Source organism: Dryas octopetala, chromosome 1 (genome assembly GCF_963921425.1).
Source record: "Dryas octopetala chromosome 1, drDryOcto1.1, whole genome shotgun sequence".
Taxonomy (NCBI): domain Eukaryota; kingdom Viridiplantae; phylum Streptophyta; class Magnoliopsida; order Rosales; family Rosaceae; genus Dryas; species Dryas octopetala.
Window position 1 is genome coordinate 3,444,136 of NC_141366.1, and position 19,966 is coordinate 3,464,101.

Below are 19,966 nucleotides of genomic sequence, written 5' to 3' on the forward strand. Positions count from 1 at the left end.
TTATGATTGTAAATTAATTAAAAGTAAATGTTTTATGTGAGAAGCAAGCAGTGTGTGTGTGTGTGTCACTTGCCTAACTACCTATTCGCATTAATACACGAGATGGGTTAAAACTCTGCGTGGGCCAAACTCGCCACGTCATCAAAACAGCTGGTTAGGACGATGGCGTGGCAGAAAAACTCTGCATGGGCCAAAGTGAGCACACGCCGACCACAATTTGTCTTCATCCCAGTCTACGCTCTCCAAATTATCCCCCTTGATTCCAAAAAATACTTTAGCAAACCAACTAAAACAAACCCGTTCTGATAAACCCCATGATGGGCATTTTGGACATTTAAAACTCCTCTGCAACCAACTTATAGTCGACTCCAAGAAATTGAGTTACACACGACGAATCTGCAAGTTACTAGCATGGCTATCAAACAGTGTGTGTTTCCCATTTTGATGATCCTCCTAAGCTTTGCAGGCGAAGGTGCAGCAGTAGAGGCACATGAATGCGGGTCAAAAGCCGAGCATGGAGGATGCCACGACAAGTCACAGGCCTTGAAATTGAAGCTGATCGCCATAAGTTCCATACTAGTGACGAGCATGATTGGCGTTTGCTTACCAATCTTTTCACGCACAATCCCAGCTCTCCAGCCCGATAAAAACTTGTTCGTGATGGTTAAAGCGTTCGCCTCCGGTGTGATACTTGCAACCGGGTACATGCACGTGTTGCCCGATTCGTTTGATTGCTTGAGATCCGACTGTCTGCCCGAAACGCCTTGGAGGAAGTTCCCCTTCACAACCTTCGTGGCAATGCTTTCCGCGGTGCTGACTCTGATGGTGGATTCGTTTTCAATGAGTTACTTCAGAAAATCTTTTCAAAAAGACCAAGAGATTAATGCCAAAAATGGGTGCTCAGAAGTAGACGTAGAAGAGCATTTTGGACATGGTGAACATCACATTAAGAGTGAGGAGGGGCTCAGTGATAAGGATTCACAGTTGCTGAGGCATCGTGTTGTGGCACAGGTATAAAAATCTTTGTGAGACTCTAATTTCAGAAATTTTTATTTGTGACGGTCATTTGTGAAATATCTCTCACAATATACATGTGAATCTTATTATATAAATTGTGAAATTAAAGAAGATCGCATATATGACCGTCACCTCCAAAATTGAATTGAAGAAATTATGCTAGCTAGCTCCATAATTGAATTGTGTTATATCATTGTGGACCAATTAGTAATTAATTAAACTGTATATTAATTTATGCAGGTATTGGAACTAGGGATTGTAGTGCACTCAGTAGTGATTGGTTTGTCAATGGGGGCATCGAACAATCCCTGCACAATTAAACCACTCATTGCTGCCCTATGCTTCCATCAGCTCTTTGAAGGAATGGGTCTAGGTGGATGCATACTACAGGCTGAATATGGAAGCAAGATGAAAGCAATGATGGTGTTCTTCTTCTCAGCCACAACACCATTTGGTATAGCACTAGGAATTGCTTTGTCAAATGTATACAGTGACAACAGTCCCACAGCTCTAATTGTGGTAGGGCTGCTAAATGCTTCATCGGCAGGGCTACTGAATTACATGGCACTGGTGGATCTCCTGGCATCTGATTTTATGGGTCCTAAATTGCAAGGCAATGTCAAGCTACAATTATGGTCTTACATTGCCGTTCTTCTGGGGGCAGGAGGCATGTCATTAATGGCCAAATGGGCATAGCAATATAGCATTATAGCATATAGCAGATTCAACATTCAACAATGTCAGATGGGATTGTGTGCTCTGCATATATGTACAGTAGGGACAAGCATTTGAGAAAAATTATTTATTAAAATTTGTTTTTAGTACCCCTTGGGAACAAGTTGTCACCATGGAATTTTTCCTCAATTTACTTAACCAATAACCATTTGAATCATTCTTGGACAACTAATTAGCTAGAATATGACTTTTTGGGCACCTTCACCTTTTCCTTTTCCTTTTCCTTATGAAGTAGTATGAACTAAAAGGGATTGACTATGTGTTGCCCCACATTGGAATAACATTGTATAAGTACGTACTTATTAGGAGAGTCTAATTTTAGGTCATTATTAAGCTTCAGTTTAATTAAATTTTAGTAAGCCGAACCTAACTACAACAAGGTTACTCAGCTAGCTCTGCTGAGTCACTCATTGCAGGTCTGGGGAAATATCCTTGCCATGTCCATGACTGGTTGAGTGAACAGGCTGTCCTTTATGAACAGATGACAATTGAGTCACAATGTGTTCGGATTATATCACTTAAATTGATAAATCTTGCTTTAACTCAATCAAATATGTGTTGCAACATTGACACCAGCTATTAGGTATGTCATTTGCAATAAAGCAACTCAAGTTTTTGCAATAAAAGATGCAATTAATGTGAGTGAGTCTTCGGTGGGGCTTGCCCCATTGGGGCATCTCTCACATGAGGTGGGACCCATAGAAGATTTATCCAATTAATGTAGTCCAAAAAGATTCAAACTACAAGGTTCGACCTTGTTTTAACAGAATAATACAACAACATTCTTAATTTAAGCTGAACACAAATTAAACTGTAATTTTGTAAACAACCAAGTCATGTAAGTGAAATATAGTTGCTTTAATATTGATTCTTGGGTTGTACATACCCTATTCCGGTTTCATTCCCTTAAAAGTCCAAAGGCTTGGTCTATGAAAATTTACATATTCCTTCTCGAACTCCAAGACACGTAGGACTTCCTTAATTTTCTTCCTTTTCATATCATACGACAAAACACTTTCCGTTCCCTTATGCATCATGAGTTTATTAGATTGAACTTGGAAAGGAACAATTTGATCCTTCAAAAGTGGGTTGTCCTTCAAAAATTTCAACGGAACAACAATCTTGTTTTTACTCCATTTTTGCTCTTTGTAGTCCTCCAACACCAAAACATTAAGGGCTTCCTCTACTATATACGCAACAGCTAGATCCTGATTCCACCACACACCCCAAACTCTATTCAAATCTAAGAAAACTTCCCGGGGCAAAGTAGTGGTGGTGACACACTCGCTCCACAGGTCAAGAGATTGAACTTCTAGGCAAACATCTCGTCCATCTGTAATAATTTTGACAAAATGACCTACCCCATCTCTCATAGCTTTTCTAAAGAAGTGTCGTTTCAGCTCCCATTTGCCATGTTTCGGCAAACTTGTGCAGCTTGGGCTTTTCAGGGGTCTCCATTGGTCATCCTTTCCAATAGTTATAACTTCAAAACAGAATCCAGCCTCCAATATTGTACCAACTGTTTTGAGATAAGCACATACCGCTTTACACTCACCAGTCGCTGAATTAAAAGCAAAGTCCACTGTGTACCAAACCTTATGTTGCACATCAGGCAAGTAAAGTACCTGGTGTGTTGCAGGATTTCTGATACGCCAAACCTCAGAATTAGAAAGACTTCTCTCCAGAAACAAGCCTAAAAAAAGTTTTATAAACTTGAAGTTTTCGTCGTAAACACGGATTATATGAGGTTGCTGTTTGTATTGGTAAACAAGTCGTAGAGGCTTCACCCGACGCCTGTGCTCTGCAATGAATTTGTAGTCTTGAGTGTCAAACAATGTGTTTAGGGTTTAATAATTTCAGCATATTTCATTAATCATATAAAAGAGGTATTTATACCTGTACAAGTGAGGGTCTAAATAGCAAATACATCTATTCCTATAATTACAAGAAAACCCATATAAATTAGGAATTTAACACTCCCCCTCAAGTTGGTGCATAAACATCACACATGCCCAACTTGATAAGTGAACAATCAAATATCCTACTCGACACAGCCTTGGTAAGAACATCTGCCAGCTGGTCTTCAGATTTCACAAAAGGGAAATCAACAATCTTAGCCTCTAATTTCTCCTTAATGAAATGACGATCAATTTCCACATGCTTCGTACGATCGTGTTGAACCGGATTATGAGCAATCTCAATCGCAGATTTATTATCACAAAATAACTTCATAGCGACCTTGGGTTTATACCCCAAATCTATCAACAACCTTCTCAGCCATAGGAGCTCACAAATACCATTTGCCATACCTCGATACTCCGCTTCTGCACTGGATCTAGACACCACCTGTTGTTTCTTACTTCGCCAAGTAACTAAATTACCACCAACAAAGGTGAAATACCCAGCTGTAGACCTTCTATCATCTGCTGATCCTGCCCAATCAGCATCTGTAAATCCAATAACATCCAAATGATCATGTTTACTAAATAACAACCCTTTACCTGGTGCGGATTTCAGATACCTCAAGATACGCTCAACTCCATCCATATGTAACTTTCGTGGGTCATGCATGAACTGACTCACCACATTAACAGCATAGGCAATGTCCGGTCGAGTGTGAGCTAGATAAATTAATCTCCCCACAAGTCTCTGATATCTTCCTCTGTCAGTCGGAGCAGAATTGTAGCTTTCAAACAACTTATGGTTCTGCTCAATAGGAGTTGCAGCAGGCTTACAAGCAAGCATACCTGTTTCTGTTAAGAGATCAAGAACATACTTCCTCTGGGACAAAAAAATACCATGTGAAGATCTCGCTACTTCAATCCCAAGGAAATACTTCAGGTTACCTAATTCTTTCATCTCAAACTCAGAAGCCAGGTACGTTTGTAGCGAGGCCATCTCCTCCTGATCATCTCCTGTCAAAACCATATCATCCACATATATAATGAGTACAGTACGCTTGTTACCTCTTCGTTTAATGAATAGTGTATGGTCTGAATTACTTTGTTTATAGCCTGCAGCCTTCATAGACTTGGAGAACCGTCCAAACCAGGCTCTTGGTGATTGCTTCAGGCCATACAATGCCTTTCTTAGTCTGCACACCATACCAGACTGTTCTAGTTCAGGAATTCCAGGAGGAGGATCCATATAGACCTCTTCTTCAAGATCGCCATGCAAGAATGCATTCTTGACATCAAACTGAAGAAGAGGCCACTCCAGATTAACCGCTAGAGACAGCAACACCCTCACAGTATTCAGCTTTGCTACTGGAGCAAATGTCTCCTGATAGTCAACTCCATAAGACTGAGTGTACCCCTTGGCAACCAAACGAGCTTTATACCTCTCTATGGAACCATCAGCTCTATGTTTAACCGCATAGACCCATCTGCATCCCACAGGTTTCTTCCCTTTAGGTAACTGAACCAACTCCCAAGTTCTATTTTTCATCAATGCCTCCATTTCTTCTGCCATTGCCTTAGTCCATCTTGAATCTGCTAAAGCATCCTGCAAATTTCTTGGGACAGATACAGAAGATAATTGATGCACAAATGACTTATATGACTCGGATAGCCTATGCGAAGACATATGACTATTTATAGAGTATTTGGCTTTGGCGTTAGGATCTGGTTCATAAGATGTAGGTGGAATACCTCGGGTTGACCTATGTGGAAGCTTATACCTAGAGGTGTCAGGCTCAGACTCAGATTGGATACTCAAATCATCAGAAAAAGAAGGGGAAATAGGATGTACCTCATGAGACATCTCTGGAGAAGATTGTATCAGTGGTGAAGTATGAGGACTGAGAGTTGTACTATCATCAAACAAACCTCCAACCACTGAGGAGTCAGAACGATCACTGCTGTCACACTGCACCACCGAGTCTGTAGGTAAGCAGGATTGATCTACCAGAGGAGGTATGTCACCCACCGTACCCACTGAGCGCTCGATACTACCTTGCTCGTCCTTTTCTTCCTGTAACCTGAAAACATTGAAAAACTCCATATCTATGGCATTCGACCCTTCACCAACGTTCTCCCCCTGAAGGGAAGATGCAGAAGACTCATAAAAAAAATGTTCCTCATGAAATGTAACATCCATAGATACATAGAACCGTCGAGACGGAGGATGATAGCACTTGTATCCTTTAGTAGCACGACCATAACCAACAAATACACATTTCAAAGCTCGGGGCTCCAATTTGGTACGTTGATGCCCATGTAAATGGACATACACAACGCAGCCAAACACTCGAGGTTCCAAATGCAAAATAGACGGAAGCTCACAGGAAGCAGCAAGGACATCCAATGGGCGCCGAAAATCGAGAACACTAGATGGAGTGCGGTTAATTAAGTACACGGCTGAGCTAAGGGCATCACCCCATAAGAAAGTCGGTACCCGACCGCCAATCAACAATGATCGAGCAACCTCTAATAAGTGTCTATTCTTCCGTTCAGCCACCCCATTCTGTTGGGGAGAATAAGAACAAGATGTTTGATGGATAATGCCATGTAAACCAAAGTAATCTGTCAATCCTTTGTTAACATATTCGCCGCCATTATCAGAGCGGAGAATACGAATCGAATGATTGAACTGAGTTCTCACCATCTTATGAAACAATTGGAATACTCCACATACATCACTTTTATTATGAAGAAAATAAACCCAGGTCATACGCGTGCAATCATCGATGAATGTGACAAACCATCGAACACCATTACAAGTAGAAAGAGGGGCAGGTCCCCAAACATCAGAGTGAACCAAACCAAAAGGAATTCCACATTTATTATCATTAGAAGAAAACACTATTCGGTGACTCTTAGCCAACACACAAGTTTCACATTGGAAATCCTGGAAATTACAACCACGAAACAATGAGGGAAATAACCGCCTTAGATAACTAAATGAAGGATGACCCAACCGCTGATGCCAGAGCCAGATCTTCTTCTTATTTGCAACTAACTGAGTACCACTAACATGATGAGCCTGACTGACACCATCCAGACCCAAAGTATCACCATCCAGATAGTACAAGTCCCCATCTCTTCTACCACTGCCAATCCTCTCCTTGGTATGAATATCCTGAAAAATACAGTGAGTAGGAAAGAAAACAACAACGCAACCACGAGAAGCAGTGAGTTGACTAACAGACAATAAATTGCAGTTTAAGGACGGAACAAACAAGGTATTAAACAAGGTAAGAGACGAAACAGACACAGTGCCAATGCCAAGGACTGGAGAAGACACACCATTGGCATTAGTGATGAATGGTTTGGGACTACTAGATGACAAGGATTGGAATGCATATCTATCACAAGTCATATGATCGGTGGCACCTGTGTCAATTATCCATGTATTTGTACAAGAATTAGCAGGAGTACGCAAAGCACAATAAGATATACCTGACTTAGCAGCAAAAACAGAAGTATTGACCAAATTTCCCTTAGGAGCCGGTTGGGTAGCCTTAAAAGGAGAGTCCCCTGGAGATGCCTTCATGCCTTTCGGATGCCATTCCGGATACCCATGAAGTTGAAAACACTTCTCCACCACATGATTGGTACCATTACAATGAGTACATTTCCGAGTCTCATTCTTTCTAGAACCGAACCGGTTACCACTCGAGGGTCTGGCCACCATGGCCATACTAGTATTAGTAGGACCACCAAGCATGACATCCTGGCGATTAGCTTCAGCACACACTATAGCATAAGCAGTACGAAGATCAGGCAGAGGAGAGGTAGCAAGAATCCTTCCTCTAACACTATCCAAATGCGAATCAAGCCCAGCCAGAAAAACATATAGCCGATTAGCACTAACAATATCATTATACAACCCAATATCTCGCGAACATTCCATAGGACAAGGTTGAATTGCATCCACCTCCTGCCAAAGTTTCTGCAATATACCATAATATTCAATAATAGTTCGACCATTTTGACGAGTGGAAATAACCTGACAATGGAGTGAATAAGCCTTGGAACCATCCTGACTCACAGAATACTGCCTCTTGAGAGCGTCCCATATCTCCTTGGCTGTCGCCATACGAATAAACAATGAACGCACATCTTTGGTCATTGCATCCAAGAGCCAAGACTTAACCATGCAATTTTCATCTTCCCAGGCCTCAAATTCAGGTGAATCACGATCCGTAGGCATAGGATGTGAACCTGAAACTAAACCCCAGCGCTTCCGGCCTCGGATCTTATTCTGTGCATTTAAAGCCCACTCACCATAATTTGTGCCATCAAGCTTTTCTGGTGTGATTACTGAGTCATTAAAAGTAACCGGAGGAAGTGTAGGGGGTGTACTCAATTCAGACTTCTTGCCATCAGTCTTGGAAGAGTCGGCCATGATACCCAAAAAAACAAAAAAACTTAGACCAAGAAACGGATTTGTAGCAGCGGAACAAGTCAGAGAGCAGGTGTCACGCAGCAGCACAAAGCACACAAAGCAGGTGTCAATTCATCCCAGCAGCCACACCATGTAGCCACACCATGTCACGCAGGATGCTGAAGGACCAGTTAGTGCTGCAAGTAGGAAGATTGACACGCAGCAACAAGGATCGGCGTCAGGAAAAAACGGCGGCGCAGCAAAAGAGACCGGCGGCGCAGCAAGGGAAGAGGAACGGCGTTCCTGGATGGCAGCGGCGGCGTCGTCGTCGTCTGGGCAGTGCGTCGTCGTCGCGGCGCAGCAAGGGAAGAGGAACGGCGTCTGGGCAGCGTCTGGGCAGCGGCGTTGCACACAGGAACGGCGTCTGGGCAGCGCCTGGGCAGCGGCGTTGCACACAGGAAGTCGGCGTCGTCTCTGCACACGTCGTCACCCTCTGGATGCAAGCAGAACGACGGCCGGCGACAGCAACGGCGGGCAGCAGCGGCGGCGTCGTCGTCGTCTGGGCAGCAGCCGGCAGCAGCGTCGTCAACCTGGGCTGATCAACCTCTGCGTCGTCTCAGCAGTGGCGGGCAGAAAAACACGTAAGACCAAAAAATAATCCCAGCACCCAGCAACAATTCAACTAACTGGGCACGCAAGGAGCAATAAAACAGATCAAGATCAACCCTAACACACCACCAAAAACCTAAATCTGATGAATAGGAGTTTGGGTGGCTCTGATACCATGTCAAACAATGTGTTTAGGGTTTAATAATTTCAGCATATTTCATTAATCATATAAAAGAGGTATTTATACCTGTACAAGTGAGGGTCTAAATAGCAAATACATCTATTCCTATAATTACAAGAAAACCCATATAAATTAGGAATTTAACATTGAGTAATCAGCAAATGCCATTGTTTGCATACGCACTTGAATCTCAGCAATGACTGTACGGGCAACCAGCTCAAAATCTCTACGATCATCTCAAAAGGAAACTTTGGTACTTCGGGATCAGGATCTGATCTTCTTCTCCTTTTGTTTCCTTGGTAGCAACACACCATCTGCTTACAAATGCAATGTTTCGTAACCAGCGTTAGGTGATGATAATTTCACTATCAATTAACATTTTTAAGATATCACGAATTCTTTTCAATCTTAAATGCTAATCAGGTATATCTAATATGACATCTATCCCTGCAAAAAAGCAATTAACTGTTTGTCTTACTTAGTAAAACAACTAGATTTCTTAGGTTGTTTCTATATTGGAAACAATTATTCTACCTATGTGGATCTCCAACCAATTATTCAACCAATTATACAGAGTAAAATGATAAAACAAAGAATATGTCAGTCTTTTTTTTTTTTTCTTTTGGAAAGAAAATCAAAACATTTTTACACAACTATTCAGCCTAAAAAGATCACATGCACTAATTTATCAAAGCATAAAAATAACAATCACACTCCGATTCTATAGGAGGATATTGTTGAAAAGCTTTAAAACTATAAAAAAAAATTAGAAACTAGACTGCCGGTAAATAATTCAAGAGCCCACAAAATAATCAAACCGAGAAAATAACAAGTATACATACAGTGATTAACGCATTACGAACCTCCTGCAGTTGAGCAATACTTTCATTCTGCTTGACAATAAGTACTTGGCTATGTGCTTCACCATCTGCCATTTCCTCTTCCTCTTCCTTTAATTTTTCTTGAATTCCATTGGCCTTAACTTCCAATTCATCAATGTGTTTCTTCTTCAAATCGAGCAGCTTTTCCAATTCAATGTTTCTCCTCTCAAGCTCACCATTTTGTTTCTGCCATTGCTAGTAATTCATAAAAAATAAAATAAAATAAAAGGAATAAGATTCATACTTATATGTTTGGTTCATCAAAATCCGAATCACTAATATAAACAAATAATGGAAATTGAACAGACCTTTCGTTGTTCTGCCAACCATGACACCAGTTCATCAGCCTTCTTCTGTTCAAAAGTGGCCCTCTCACTCTGAAAGAATACAGCACTGGCTCCAATTTAATAACAATTGCTAAAAATATTTCAATTCAAATTCTGGCAACTAAATCATTAGCAAAAGATGAAAACTAATAAACCAAAGGATAATTAAGCAAGGAAGAGTTGGGAATAATAAGAGTATTTACCGATTTTTGCCATTGCTTCTCAATCTGCTCAAGATCCTTCTTAAGCTCTTTCTTTTGAGCTTCACTCTGCTCAAGCTGTTTCTTAAGCTCATTCTTCTGAGCCTCAGCCTGCTCAAGCTCTTTCCTAAGATCTTTCTTTTGAGGTACAGATTTTGACAAAGCTTTATCATTCTCTACGAATACCATCTCAAGGTGGTCACCTGCATTTTGTTGCAATTTTGCTATTTAACAACATAAAATGAAAAAATAAAAATAAAATAAGCTACTAAATTAAGGAATCAAAAAGAAATTAAAGAACTTAATTTTCAAGTACTATCATTATATAAGGGCTTAATTGTGTTTTTACCACCCAAAGTTTGGGGTGATTCTCACTTTACCACTCAAAACTTTATTTATCCCACTTTACCACCCAAAGTTTACATTGATTCTCACTTTACCACCCAGAACTTTATCTGTCCTACTTTACCACCCAAAGTTTATATTGATTCCCACTTTACCACCCAAAGTTTACATTGATTCCTACTTTACCTCCTGAATCTAGAGTGACAAAATAGACGGAAAAATGTTAACTGGGACACGAAAAATAGTTTTGGGTGGTAAAGTGAAAATCAATGTAAACTTTGGGTGGTAAAGTGAGACAAATAAATTTCTGGGTGGTAAAGTGAGAATCAATGTAAACTTTGGGTGGTAAAGTGAGACAAATAAAGTTCTGGGTGGTAAAGTAGAAATCAATGTAAACTTTAGGTGGTAAAAACACAATTAAGCCTTATATAAGAAAACAATTTTGGGACTTTGCCAGTACTAGAAGTATGATGCAAACCTACTTCAGTCGGTAATCTTGTCACCCATTTCAACCAAAGGCAAACAAGGGCATCTAAGTAATCAAAGTTGAATCTGAATTTTTAACCCTAATTAAGACGAAATTGATTAGACTCACCAATATCCATTCTGCTGATCTGTGAGAAATTTTAAACCTGCAATAAAGAAAAAAATAAATATATATATATATATAGGATCGAAGTTCGATCCTACATTCCTACCTCCTCAAATCAACAAAACAAGTATACAAGGTACAAAATATATTATTGACGCAGCAAAAACACGGAGAGATAAAAACCTGGAATCCAGAGTTAGGAAAGTCGAAAGTCTCAATAATGAATGAAAATACAAAGCAAGCTAGGCCTTATATAGGCTTCTAACCTTAATTCTACTAGGAAATCCTAATTAACAAAGAAAACCACTACTAATTCTAAATGAAAAAGAAAAATTCAGAAAAAGAAACCAAAATTCAAAATATCCTATAAATTAATGAAAACTAGAAAATACTATTTGATACATCAATTATGTACATAATTCAGTACATGTTAAGGAAAAGAAAAGGTTCCCTAATAAAGTAATGCCAAAGGAGGACAGGACTACACTATTTTTAGGGCAGGTCCCAAACAATAAGAATGCAAAACCCAGAACAATAGCGTTGAAGTTCTTAGGATATAAGTATATAACCCTTGTCACGTGATTAAAGTCCCACACACACTGTAATAAAAGAAGCAATGTCGCAATAGTGCAACAATATTGTTTAAGATGAACAAAAATTAAACTGTAACTTTGTAAACAAGATTAGCAATGGCAGTGAAACTATAATTGTTCTAATTAAGCCTCTAATCTTCATTAGGGCAAGTTACAAGTTCCTTCTCGACCTGTACAGGTTTCATCATCTTCCTTTTCATATCGTATAATATTTTCTCTTTTGTATTTAATTAACGATAACGAAAGAAAAGATACCATAAAATAGAAAGATAATACATAATTATTTAAAAGTCTTTTTAGATTTTTGTTTTTCTTTTATAAATTACTCTTGTCCAGTAAAAGATCATATTTTCTAACTGCGTCATGTGATACACTCGATGGGACAACTGATGCATACATGTCACGTCAATTAATGTGGTATACTGTGTATTAATTTTTTAACTCTACTATTATTATTATTTAATTAAAGCATATTGTCACGACAAATATGAATAAACTCTCTCACCTGCCCGTGCTCACCCTAGTGGCACTTCTCCAGTTTATTTTTTGATTTAATAGTAGCTTTAAAGCCTTTAATGTTACAGACTTACAGGCTTACAGCTTTGATTAATTAAAAATATAATGAAAAATTGAAAAGACTTAAACATTCTTTCTTTTTCAAAATTGAAAAGACTTAAATTGACATTGAATGATCTAGCATGTCAGATAATATCAAAATATAGTAAAATAATGTGATCTCTTTAATATTATTCAAATATTCATATTTAATACTAGTTAATTCTTTACTCAATTGATAAATAGTGCAAATTTCTATTTTCACATGACGAACTCAACCAAAGATGGGTTGCAACTTGCAAGCGACTTGGCTATTGTCATAAAGTAATTCAAGTTTTCGCATATAAAAGATGCAATGTTGTAGTAGTACAACGAGATTACAAAGTAGTAGTAGTACAACAACGTTCTTTAAGAAATTAAAGAGTAACTTTGGAAGCAAGATTGACCCATGTAAGTGAAATTATAATTGATCTAATCGTCGTTTTTGGATTGTAATCTTCTCTGTTATCATTCCCTTGAGACTCAACACGCTTGGCTGATGAAAAGCTACAAGTTCTTTCCCGACTTGTACATGTTTGTTATCCTTAATTCTTTCCCTTTTCATATCATACAAAAGAGTTTTCCCTCCCTTACGAAACTTGAGTTCATCAAACTGAACACAAACAAGAGTAATTTGATCCTTCAAAAGTGGATCGTCCTCCAAAAATTTCAACGGAACAACAATCTTTTCATTACTCCATTTATGCTCCCTGTAGTCCTCTAACACCAAGACATTAAGGGCACCCTCTACTATATCGGCAACGGCTGGATACTGATTCCAACTCATTGCCCAAACTTTATTCAAATCCAAGAAGGCTCCCCGGGGCAGAGTACTGGTGGTGATGCATTCACTCCATAGATCAATAGATTGAACTTGTAGGTTAGCATCGCGTCCGTCTGTTATATTTTCCAAATAATGAACAACCCCATCAACCTTACTTGCTACACGGGCAAGTTGTGTCAGTGCCCATTTGCCATGTTTCAGCAAACTTGTGTTTGAGCATTTCAGGGGTCTCCATTTCCTATCCTTCCCAACAGTAAACACTTCATATGTTTCATCCCCAAATATTTTACTACCATTTCTCTCATAAGCACATAACAGTTTACACTCACCTGTGACTGAATTAAAACCACACTCCACTTGCCAATAGTTACCCTTGTGTGCATCACAAGGCAAGTAAAGTACTTGGTGTGTTGCAGGATTTCTGATGCGCCAAACTGGAGAAGTAAGACTCCTCTCCAGAAACAAGCCTGCAAAACGATCATAAAAACTGTAGTCTTTGTCGAAAACAATGGCTGCATACTTAGGTAGCTGTTTGTATTCATAAACAAGCCGTAGAGGCCTAGCCCGACCCATATGCTTTGCAATGAATTTGTAGTCTTGAGTAATCAATGTATGCCACTGCTTGCAAACACTCTTGAATCTCAGTAAAGACACTATAGGCAACCAACTCAATATTTCGATGATGATCTCGAAAGGAAACTTTGGTAGTTTTACAGGATCGGGGTCTAATCTTCTTCTCCTTTTGTTTTCTTGGTAGCTAGAGTCCATCTGCTTACAATTGCAATTGACCTTAACCAGCGTTAGATGATGATAATTTCACTATCAAGCACATTTTTAATATAACACAATTTCTTTTCAATCTTAAATGCTAACTAGGTACATCTAATATGAAATCTATTCCAGCAAGAAAGCAATTACTGTTTGTCTTAGTAAAACAACTAGATTTAATTTGTATGTGTATGATCATGTAGAATAGCAGTGGTGGAACCATGAGTCTATACTATAGGAGGGACACAAGTATAGATATGGACCGGATAATTCAATAACAAGAAATGTTACAATTACAAACCACAACTTTAAAATCAAATTATCAAACAAAAAAAATTTGAAATCCCTAAATTTGAAAAATATTTAATAAAATCTACCAAATGTTCAAACAGACTTTAATTTTTGTATATATGCACTGATAATATACGAAGCTCACAATTCAAATATATCCAAATTTTGATTAAAAAAAATGCAAAATATATGTGGCTCAAGTTAACCAATTTTTTGTCTATGCATATTGATAATCATCGATAAATTTGATTAAATGAAATCATTAATCATTCAACTATTACAATTATATGAAACTCAAAGTAGATTTCTTACCTGTTCGGTTTTGGAGTAAGCTACTAGTCTACGAAAGAGAGAGGAGGAGCAGATTGTTTCGAATAAGAGAAATTTTGAAAGAGCGGCGGTCTGAGAGTGAGAAGCGAGAATACAAACCAACATATATATAAAAGGATAGGAAGGCCTTTAGGGTTCTTAAGAGTAATTTTGTAATTTTCTTTTAAAACGTGCCAAATTTTTAAAAGGACATTCTAGTCGACGCAAGTTGTCTCCTTTTTGGTGGCATCATCGTGCCACCGGTCATCTTTCCCAAACCGCTTTGCCTATCCTGATTGTCGCTACAGAGAGAGGGTAAAGCCCTCTACACTGGCATACCAACCTTACATTTAGAAATTATGCGTGTTAAAAATTAAAGGCATCCAAAGTGATTGTTATGGTATAATTGAAATCCATAAACACCAAACTTATTTCTAATATTTCTCCTTGTTTCTCAACCAAATCATATAATTAATATTTCGATTTCAGAGCATTCCGAGAGACCTACGGTTTTACATAATTAATTTTGAGACTCTGTACCCAAAGAGGTACCCTCCCCTGTACGAAAAAATACATATTCCTATATTAAATGGTTTCCAAAATGTGGTTACTTCCCTTCAAAGTTCACACCCAATTTTATTTCTTATGGAGACTTCCAATAATGTTCTCAGATGCTTCATATCTTATTTTATGAAACCAAAGAATTAATGCCAATAACCACATTAAATTTTTTCATAACTGATAATAGGACCCAAAAGTGTAATGATAATTTTGATGTTTCGTTTTACTGCCAAAAAAATAAATTGTCAAAGTATAAACAGAAGACATTTTATTTACTTTTGATAAAGGATTAAAAAAACAAAAACAAGAAAGTTTTAAGAAGGCAAACCAAGGTTGGAACCCCCAATAGGCTAACACCTAGACCTCTCTCTCAACAGGTTTGTCACAGCCATTTGGTCCTCTCTATAGGCTGTAATTGATATTTCAGCATTCTTTAGCCGCTTTAGACTCTGTCAAGTGTTTCCCCATCTACCACTTCCTGATTGGTCTTGACTTCCAACTCATCCATGCCTAGCTTCTTCACTGCAAACTGCTTTTCCAATTCATTGTTTTTCCTATAAAGTTCATCCTTTTCTCTATGCCATATCTACTCAACCATTAAAAAAAACAGCATTCCAGAGTTTCATGTAGATATGATTGATTTATTGATCCAGCACACACCAAGTTATAGAACAAATCATGGAAAACAAGTACCTTTCGTTCTTCTTCCAGCAATAAAACCAAATTATCAGCCTTCCTTTGCTCTGAGATAGCCCTCTCATTCTAAAACAAAAAAGGCACTGTACATGATCAGCTCCAGACACATAACAATTTGGTAAAGTAAATCAACAAATCAAATCCAGATTACAAAATGGAAACTTAATTATGGCAGTGATAAATATCTATTTAAAATCAACATTCAATTGAACCGAAGTTGAGAACACTAAGAGTACTGTATACCATTTGTTGCAGTTGCTTCTCACACTGCTCAAGTTCTTTCTTAAGTGCATTCTTTTGAGTCTCACTCTGCTCAATCTTTTTCTCAAGCTCTTTCTTTTGAACTTCACATTCTAACAAGGCTCCATCTTTCTTTTTCTCAAGGTAGTCCTGCAGATTTTGTTGCAATTTTCCTATTTGTTGTTGTTGCTGACCGGTTACTTGTGGGTTGAACACAACCATATCCACATGAAAAAGCGTTCCAATCAAGCAGGAAGCGTTGTCAGAAACAGAGAGCAGTAGTGTCTGAGACAGTAATTGAATGACAGCATAAAGCTTCTTTTGCTGGACCTGCCCAAGAAACCCATGTTGATTCATTGCCCAGAAAGCTTCCACATTATTGCTTGTGATTCATTCGGTCCTGAGGTATGAGCCTGACTATCCGCATTGTTGGTGGCCAGTTACCGCAAGCATCTCAGAAGCTGAAGCCCTCCTGTAACCTTCCAATCTAGTGATAAACACAGGATGCCCTTGTCTTGCCGCAGATAAATTTCCCTCCCACAATTTCACATATTTGGATTGTGCAGATTGCAGAGCACCACCTTGGAGCATCCCAATGTTAGGATTGCCAGACCCTGAAATTGAAAATGCATTTTGAGCAGCAGCCACTGAAGATGCCGATGCCATTCCACTAGATATCATGCTTATACATGGAAAAAAAAAAAAAAAAAAAAAAAATTCTTATGAGAATACCAAATGAACCCTAGTCTAATCTTGCAGCCCTTTTTAAAGATATGCAGCATCAAACAAACATGGACACCTAAATAAAGTTGATAAGTTGAATCAGAATTTTAGCCTTAATTAGTAAGACAAAACTCAGACTCACCAAAGTCCTTTTCTTCTGAAGCACAATGAGATATTGTAAACCTGTGCAATATAGGAAAGATTATAACTGAAATCTGAGACAATCCTATTATGTCTGAAAAGCAACCTAATTAATTAAACAAGGAAATAATTAAAGGTACCAAAAATATACAGATGAAAGGATGAATATATCTCTCATGTTTTGGCAACACACTAGAAAAAGTTCCCCAACAATAAAAATAGCATATTGCACAAAATCATCACTTTGCAAACCTGAATCTCCTTAGCGAATAGCGAATCCCCAATTTGGTTGCCCAGTAAATTAAACGAGAAACCAGCTCAATCTTCCCTGAAGTTCAGAATGATCATAACAAGATTATGTAAACAAAGAATGATCATTACCGGATATTACTTAAAATCTGTCACCAGATAAGGGGTATTGTGAAGCCCTTAGCTAGCCACTTAGGAGAATGGGTGGGCTAATGGGTTTGGATTCGGTTTACTCTTGACTTAGCCCAAGTGGTGAAGTTGAAGATAATGAGTTATGATTTGGTTTACTTGCGTTAACTCAAGTGGTGTGGATTGATGGTTAAGATTAAGTTAGTCTCATACTCTCTTCATTGTAAGAAAAAAAATTACAATGAGTGTTATGTTCTTTTTAAAATGGAAGAGAAAATTCCAACATGAGACCAAGGAATGAAATTTCGAAATTTTCGGCGAAATTTCGCCGAAAATTTCGTTTTTTTGGGTCACCGAAATTTTATCTCATACCCAATTATTTTCGGTAATTATTTCGGCGAAATTTCGGCTGGGTTTGGGGGTAGTTTCGGGAAAATTGGCAAAATCTTCGATCCGCCGCCGTGCGGGGTCGTCGGAGCCAGGGAAGCACATGGGCAGACTCACCGTGACGAGAGGAAGACAACCCAGGTGATGGGAGGTCGCGTCGTCGCCGGAAAAGTGAGATCGCCGCCGGAGCTCCAAGGATCGGCCTCAGCTGGTTCGCGACTCGGGGGAGGTTTCTGGGCTGCGCCGCCACCAGGGGGAGGAAGAAGGAAGAATGGCGAGGAGATCTGGGCCGGTCCCGTTGCCAGCCATGGCTGGATGCGCCGCCACGCGCCGGTGGCAGGCGCGGCGAAGGTGAGGCACGCGAGAGAGAGAGAGAGAGAGAGAGAGAGAGAGAGAGAGAGAGAACCAGGAGAGAGGAGAGAGAATGGGATAAAAATCTGGTTTTTGGGTTTTAAAACCCCTTTTGTAAAAATTACAAAATTGTCCTTTACTTTAAATGTCCGTAACTTTCAAACCATAACTCCGATCGACGCGTGCTACGTGTCTACGAACTCGTGAACTCGAGACCTATCCAACGTGCCCAAAGTCCGAATCAAAAGTCCACTAAATTTAAAAGTTAACTTTGGGTCAAGCCTAATTTAAAACAAAAATAATTAAATAATTAAAATTAAATTAAAACCTTTTTAAATTCCAAATAAATTCTCAAAATCCATAAAATAAATTCTCAAAATATTTAAAATAATTATTTAGAAAATACAGGGCCTCACAGAAAAGGGGCTGGGAGGGGCTGGGTGAGGGGGGGTGTGTCGGGGATGGACTGGGTTGGGGGGAGAGAGGCAGGGGGCTGGTGCTTGGTGGGGAAGAATACCCTAAAGGGCCTAAATCATAATATCTTATACCATATGGTCCATATCTTAAAGAACATACAGTATATAGAGTTTAGTGCATAGATTATAGAGTATAAAGAATATTAGAATATATAGAGTATATAGGGTTTAGTATTAGGGTTAGTGTATAAATTATAGAGTATAAAGAATATACTGATTTCATTATTCATTATACTAATTTTGTTTAACAGTTTTTGCCTCTCCAACGCGCATTATATTCATCTTATATCACATGAAACCTATTATATAATTTGGTTTCTTCAATGTTTTTTATTAATATAGTAGATAATATGTTAAATAAACATATGGTCAAGTTTCATTCAAAATTTCCATATTTTGATAACAATTTCCGTCGTTTTTATCTAATTTTATCGAAATCGAAATTTTAATCGAAATTTCCACGAAAATTTCCGTCGAAATTTCCATCGAAAATTTCCTCGAAACCGAAATTTTACTCCTTGCATGAGACATCTTCAAAACTGTTGTATTGTGTTTTTATATATAATTTTAAAATTGGAAAATGCTTCCAAATTGAAAAATGTTTAATAATGTACGGTGTACGGTGTACCAACTATTTTTTTTTTTTTTTCAATTTTTGCTTTTTGACTTATGTGGGAATGTGGGATCAATGTATTTGATAGAATTTATCTTATGTTTTTTAATTTTTAATTTTTATATAAATTGCATCCAACACCTAAGTTGGGCAAAAAGTTGATAAAGATAGCACATTCCTTTGAGTTAAATAAATTTTCTTCACCATTGGTCAAAAAAAAATAATAAATTTTCTTCACCAAATGATATTAAATAAATTAAATGACATAAATATATATTGTGCCATTACAGTCTCAACACCAAATCGTTGGCAGGTTCAAATCTCAACTGGTTAACCCCCATCCAAAACAAGATAACATAATCCATATCATTCCCATTTTACCTATTTTGTACGACAAGGTTAACAATAAAAAAACCTGCTTTTGACATTATAAGCGTTGTTTCCAACCTCTGTCAGTGTCAGCCAAAAAAGCTTGGTTTCATTTCCTTAGTTGTCTCAAAACACAGGCCTGAATGCCTGATCGAAGAAAGGTAAAGGCAGAACAAAGCAAAAACAGAACCAAAAAGGCACTACTAGTTGATCCAAAGTCAAAACATATACCCACATATATATCAGCCCAACATACAAAGTCGATCAGCACAAAACAAGCAAAGTTGCACCATAAGTGGAAACCCAGTGCACACCTCAATTTTTACAAGGAAAGGAATAGGCAGAGCATACAGATATGTCAAACCAACCCCTCTCCAATTCTTCCACTTATTATTACATTAATCTTGAGTTTCTGATGGGTCTATTCTTGCTCTCTGCTTTTAGACTGTTTGGGGTTTGTGTGCTTCATGTGAGAAGAA

General features: G+C 38.4%; 2 protein-coding genes and 1 pseudogene across 3 annotated transcripts; 1 reads left to right on the plus strand and 2 right to left on the minus strand.

The window, feature by feature from the left end:
* Positions 1 to 411: 411 nt before the first annotated feature.
* On the plus strand, positions 412 to 1,713 carry LOC147296546 (fe(2+) transport protein 1-like). Its single transcript, XM_086229342.1, has 2 exons — positions 412 to 1,011; positions 1,258 to 1,713. Exons 1-2 carry the CDS (start codon positions 412 to 414, stop codon positions 1,711 to 1,713), a joined length of 1,056 nt encoding a protein of 351 aa, XP_086085468.1.
* Positions 1,714 to 2,639: 926 nt separating this feature from the next.
* LOC147296547 (putative F-box protein At3g52320) lies at positions 2,640 to 10,088 on the minus strand. The gene is made up of 4 exons (XM_086229344.1): positions 10,059 to 10,088; positions 9,712 to 9,945; positions 9,015 to 9,183; positions 2,640 to 3,571 (listed from the first exon to the last, which is right to left on the minus strand). The coding sequence occupies exons 2-4, from the start codon at positions 9,802 to 9,804 to the stop codon at positions 2,640 to 2,642; spliced, it is 1,194 nt and encodes a 397-aa protein (XP_086085470.1). The 5' UTR covers positions 9,805 to 9,945; positions 10,059 to 10,088.
* A 2,558-nt stretch (positions 10,089 to 12,646) lies between these two features.
* Positions 12,647 to 17,396, minus strand: LOC147296548 (uncharacterized; annotated as a pseudogene). Its single transcript, XR_015119895.1, has 5 exons — positions 17,166 to 17,396; positions 16,915 to 16,955; positions 16,053 to 16,731; positions 15,807 to 15,875; positions 12,647 to 13,952 (listed from the first exon to the last, which is right to left on the minus strand). The product of XR_015119895.1 is annotated as an uncharacterized LOC147296548 (transcript).
* Between the last annotated feature and the right edge of the window lie 2,570 nt (positions 17,397 to 19,966).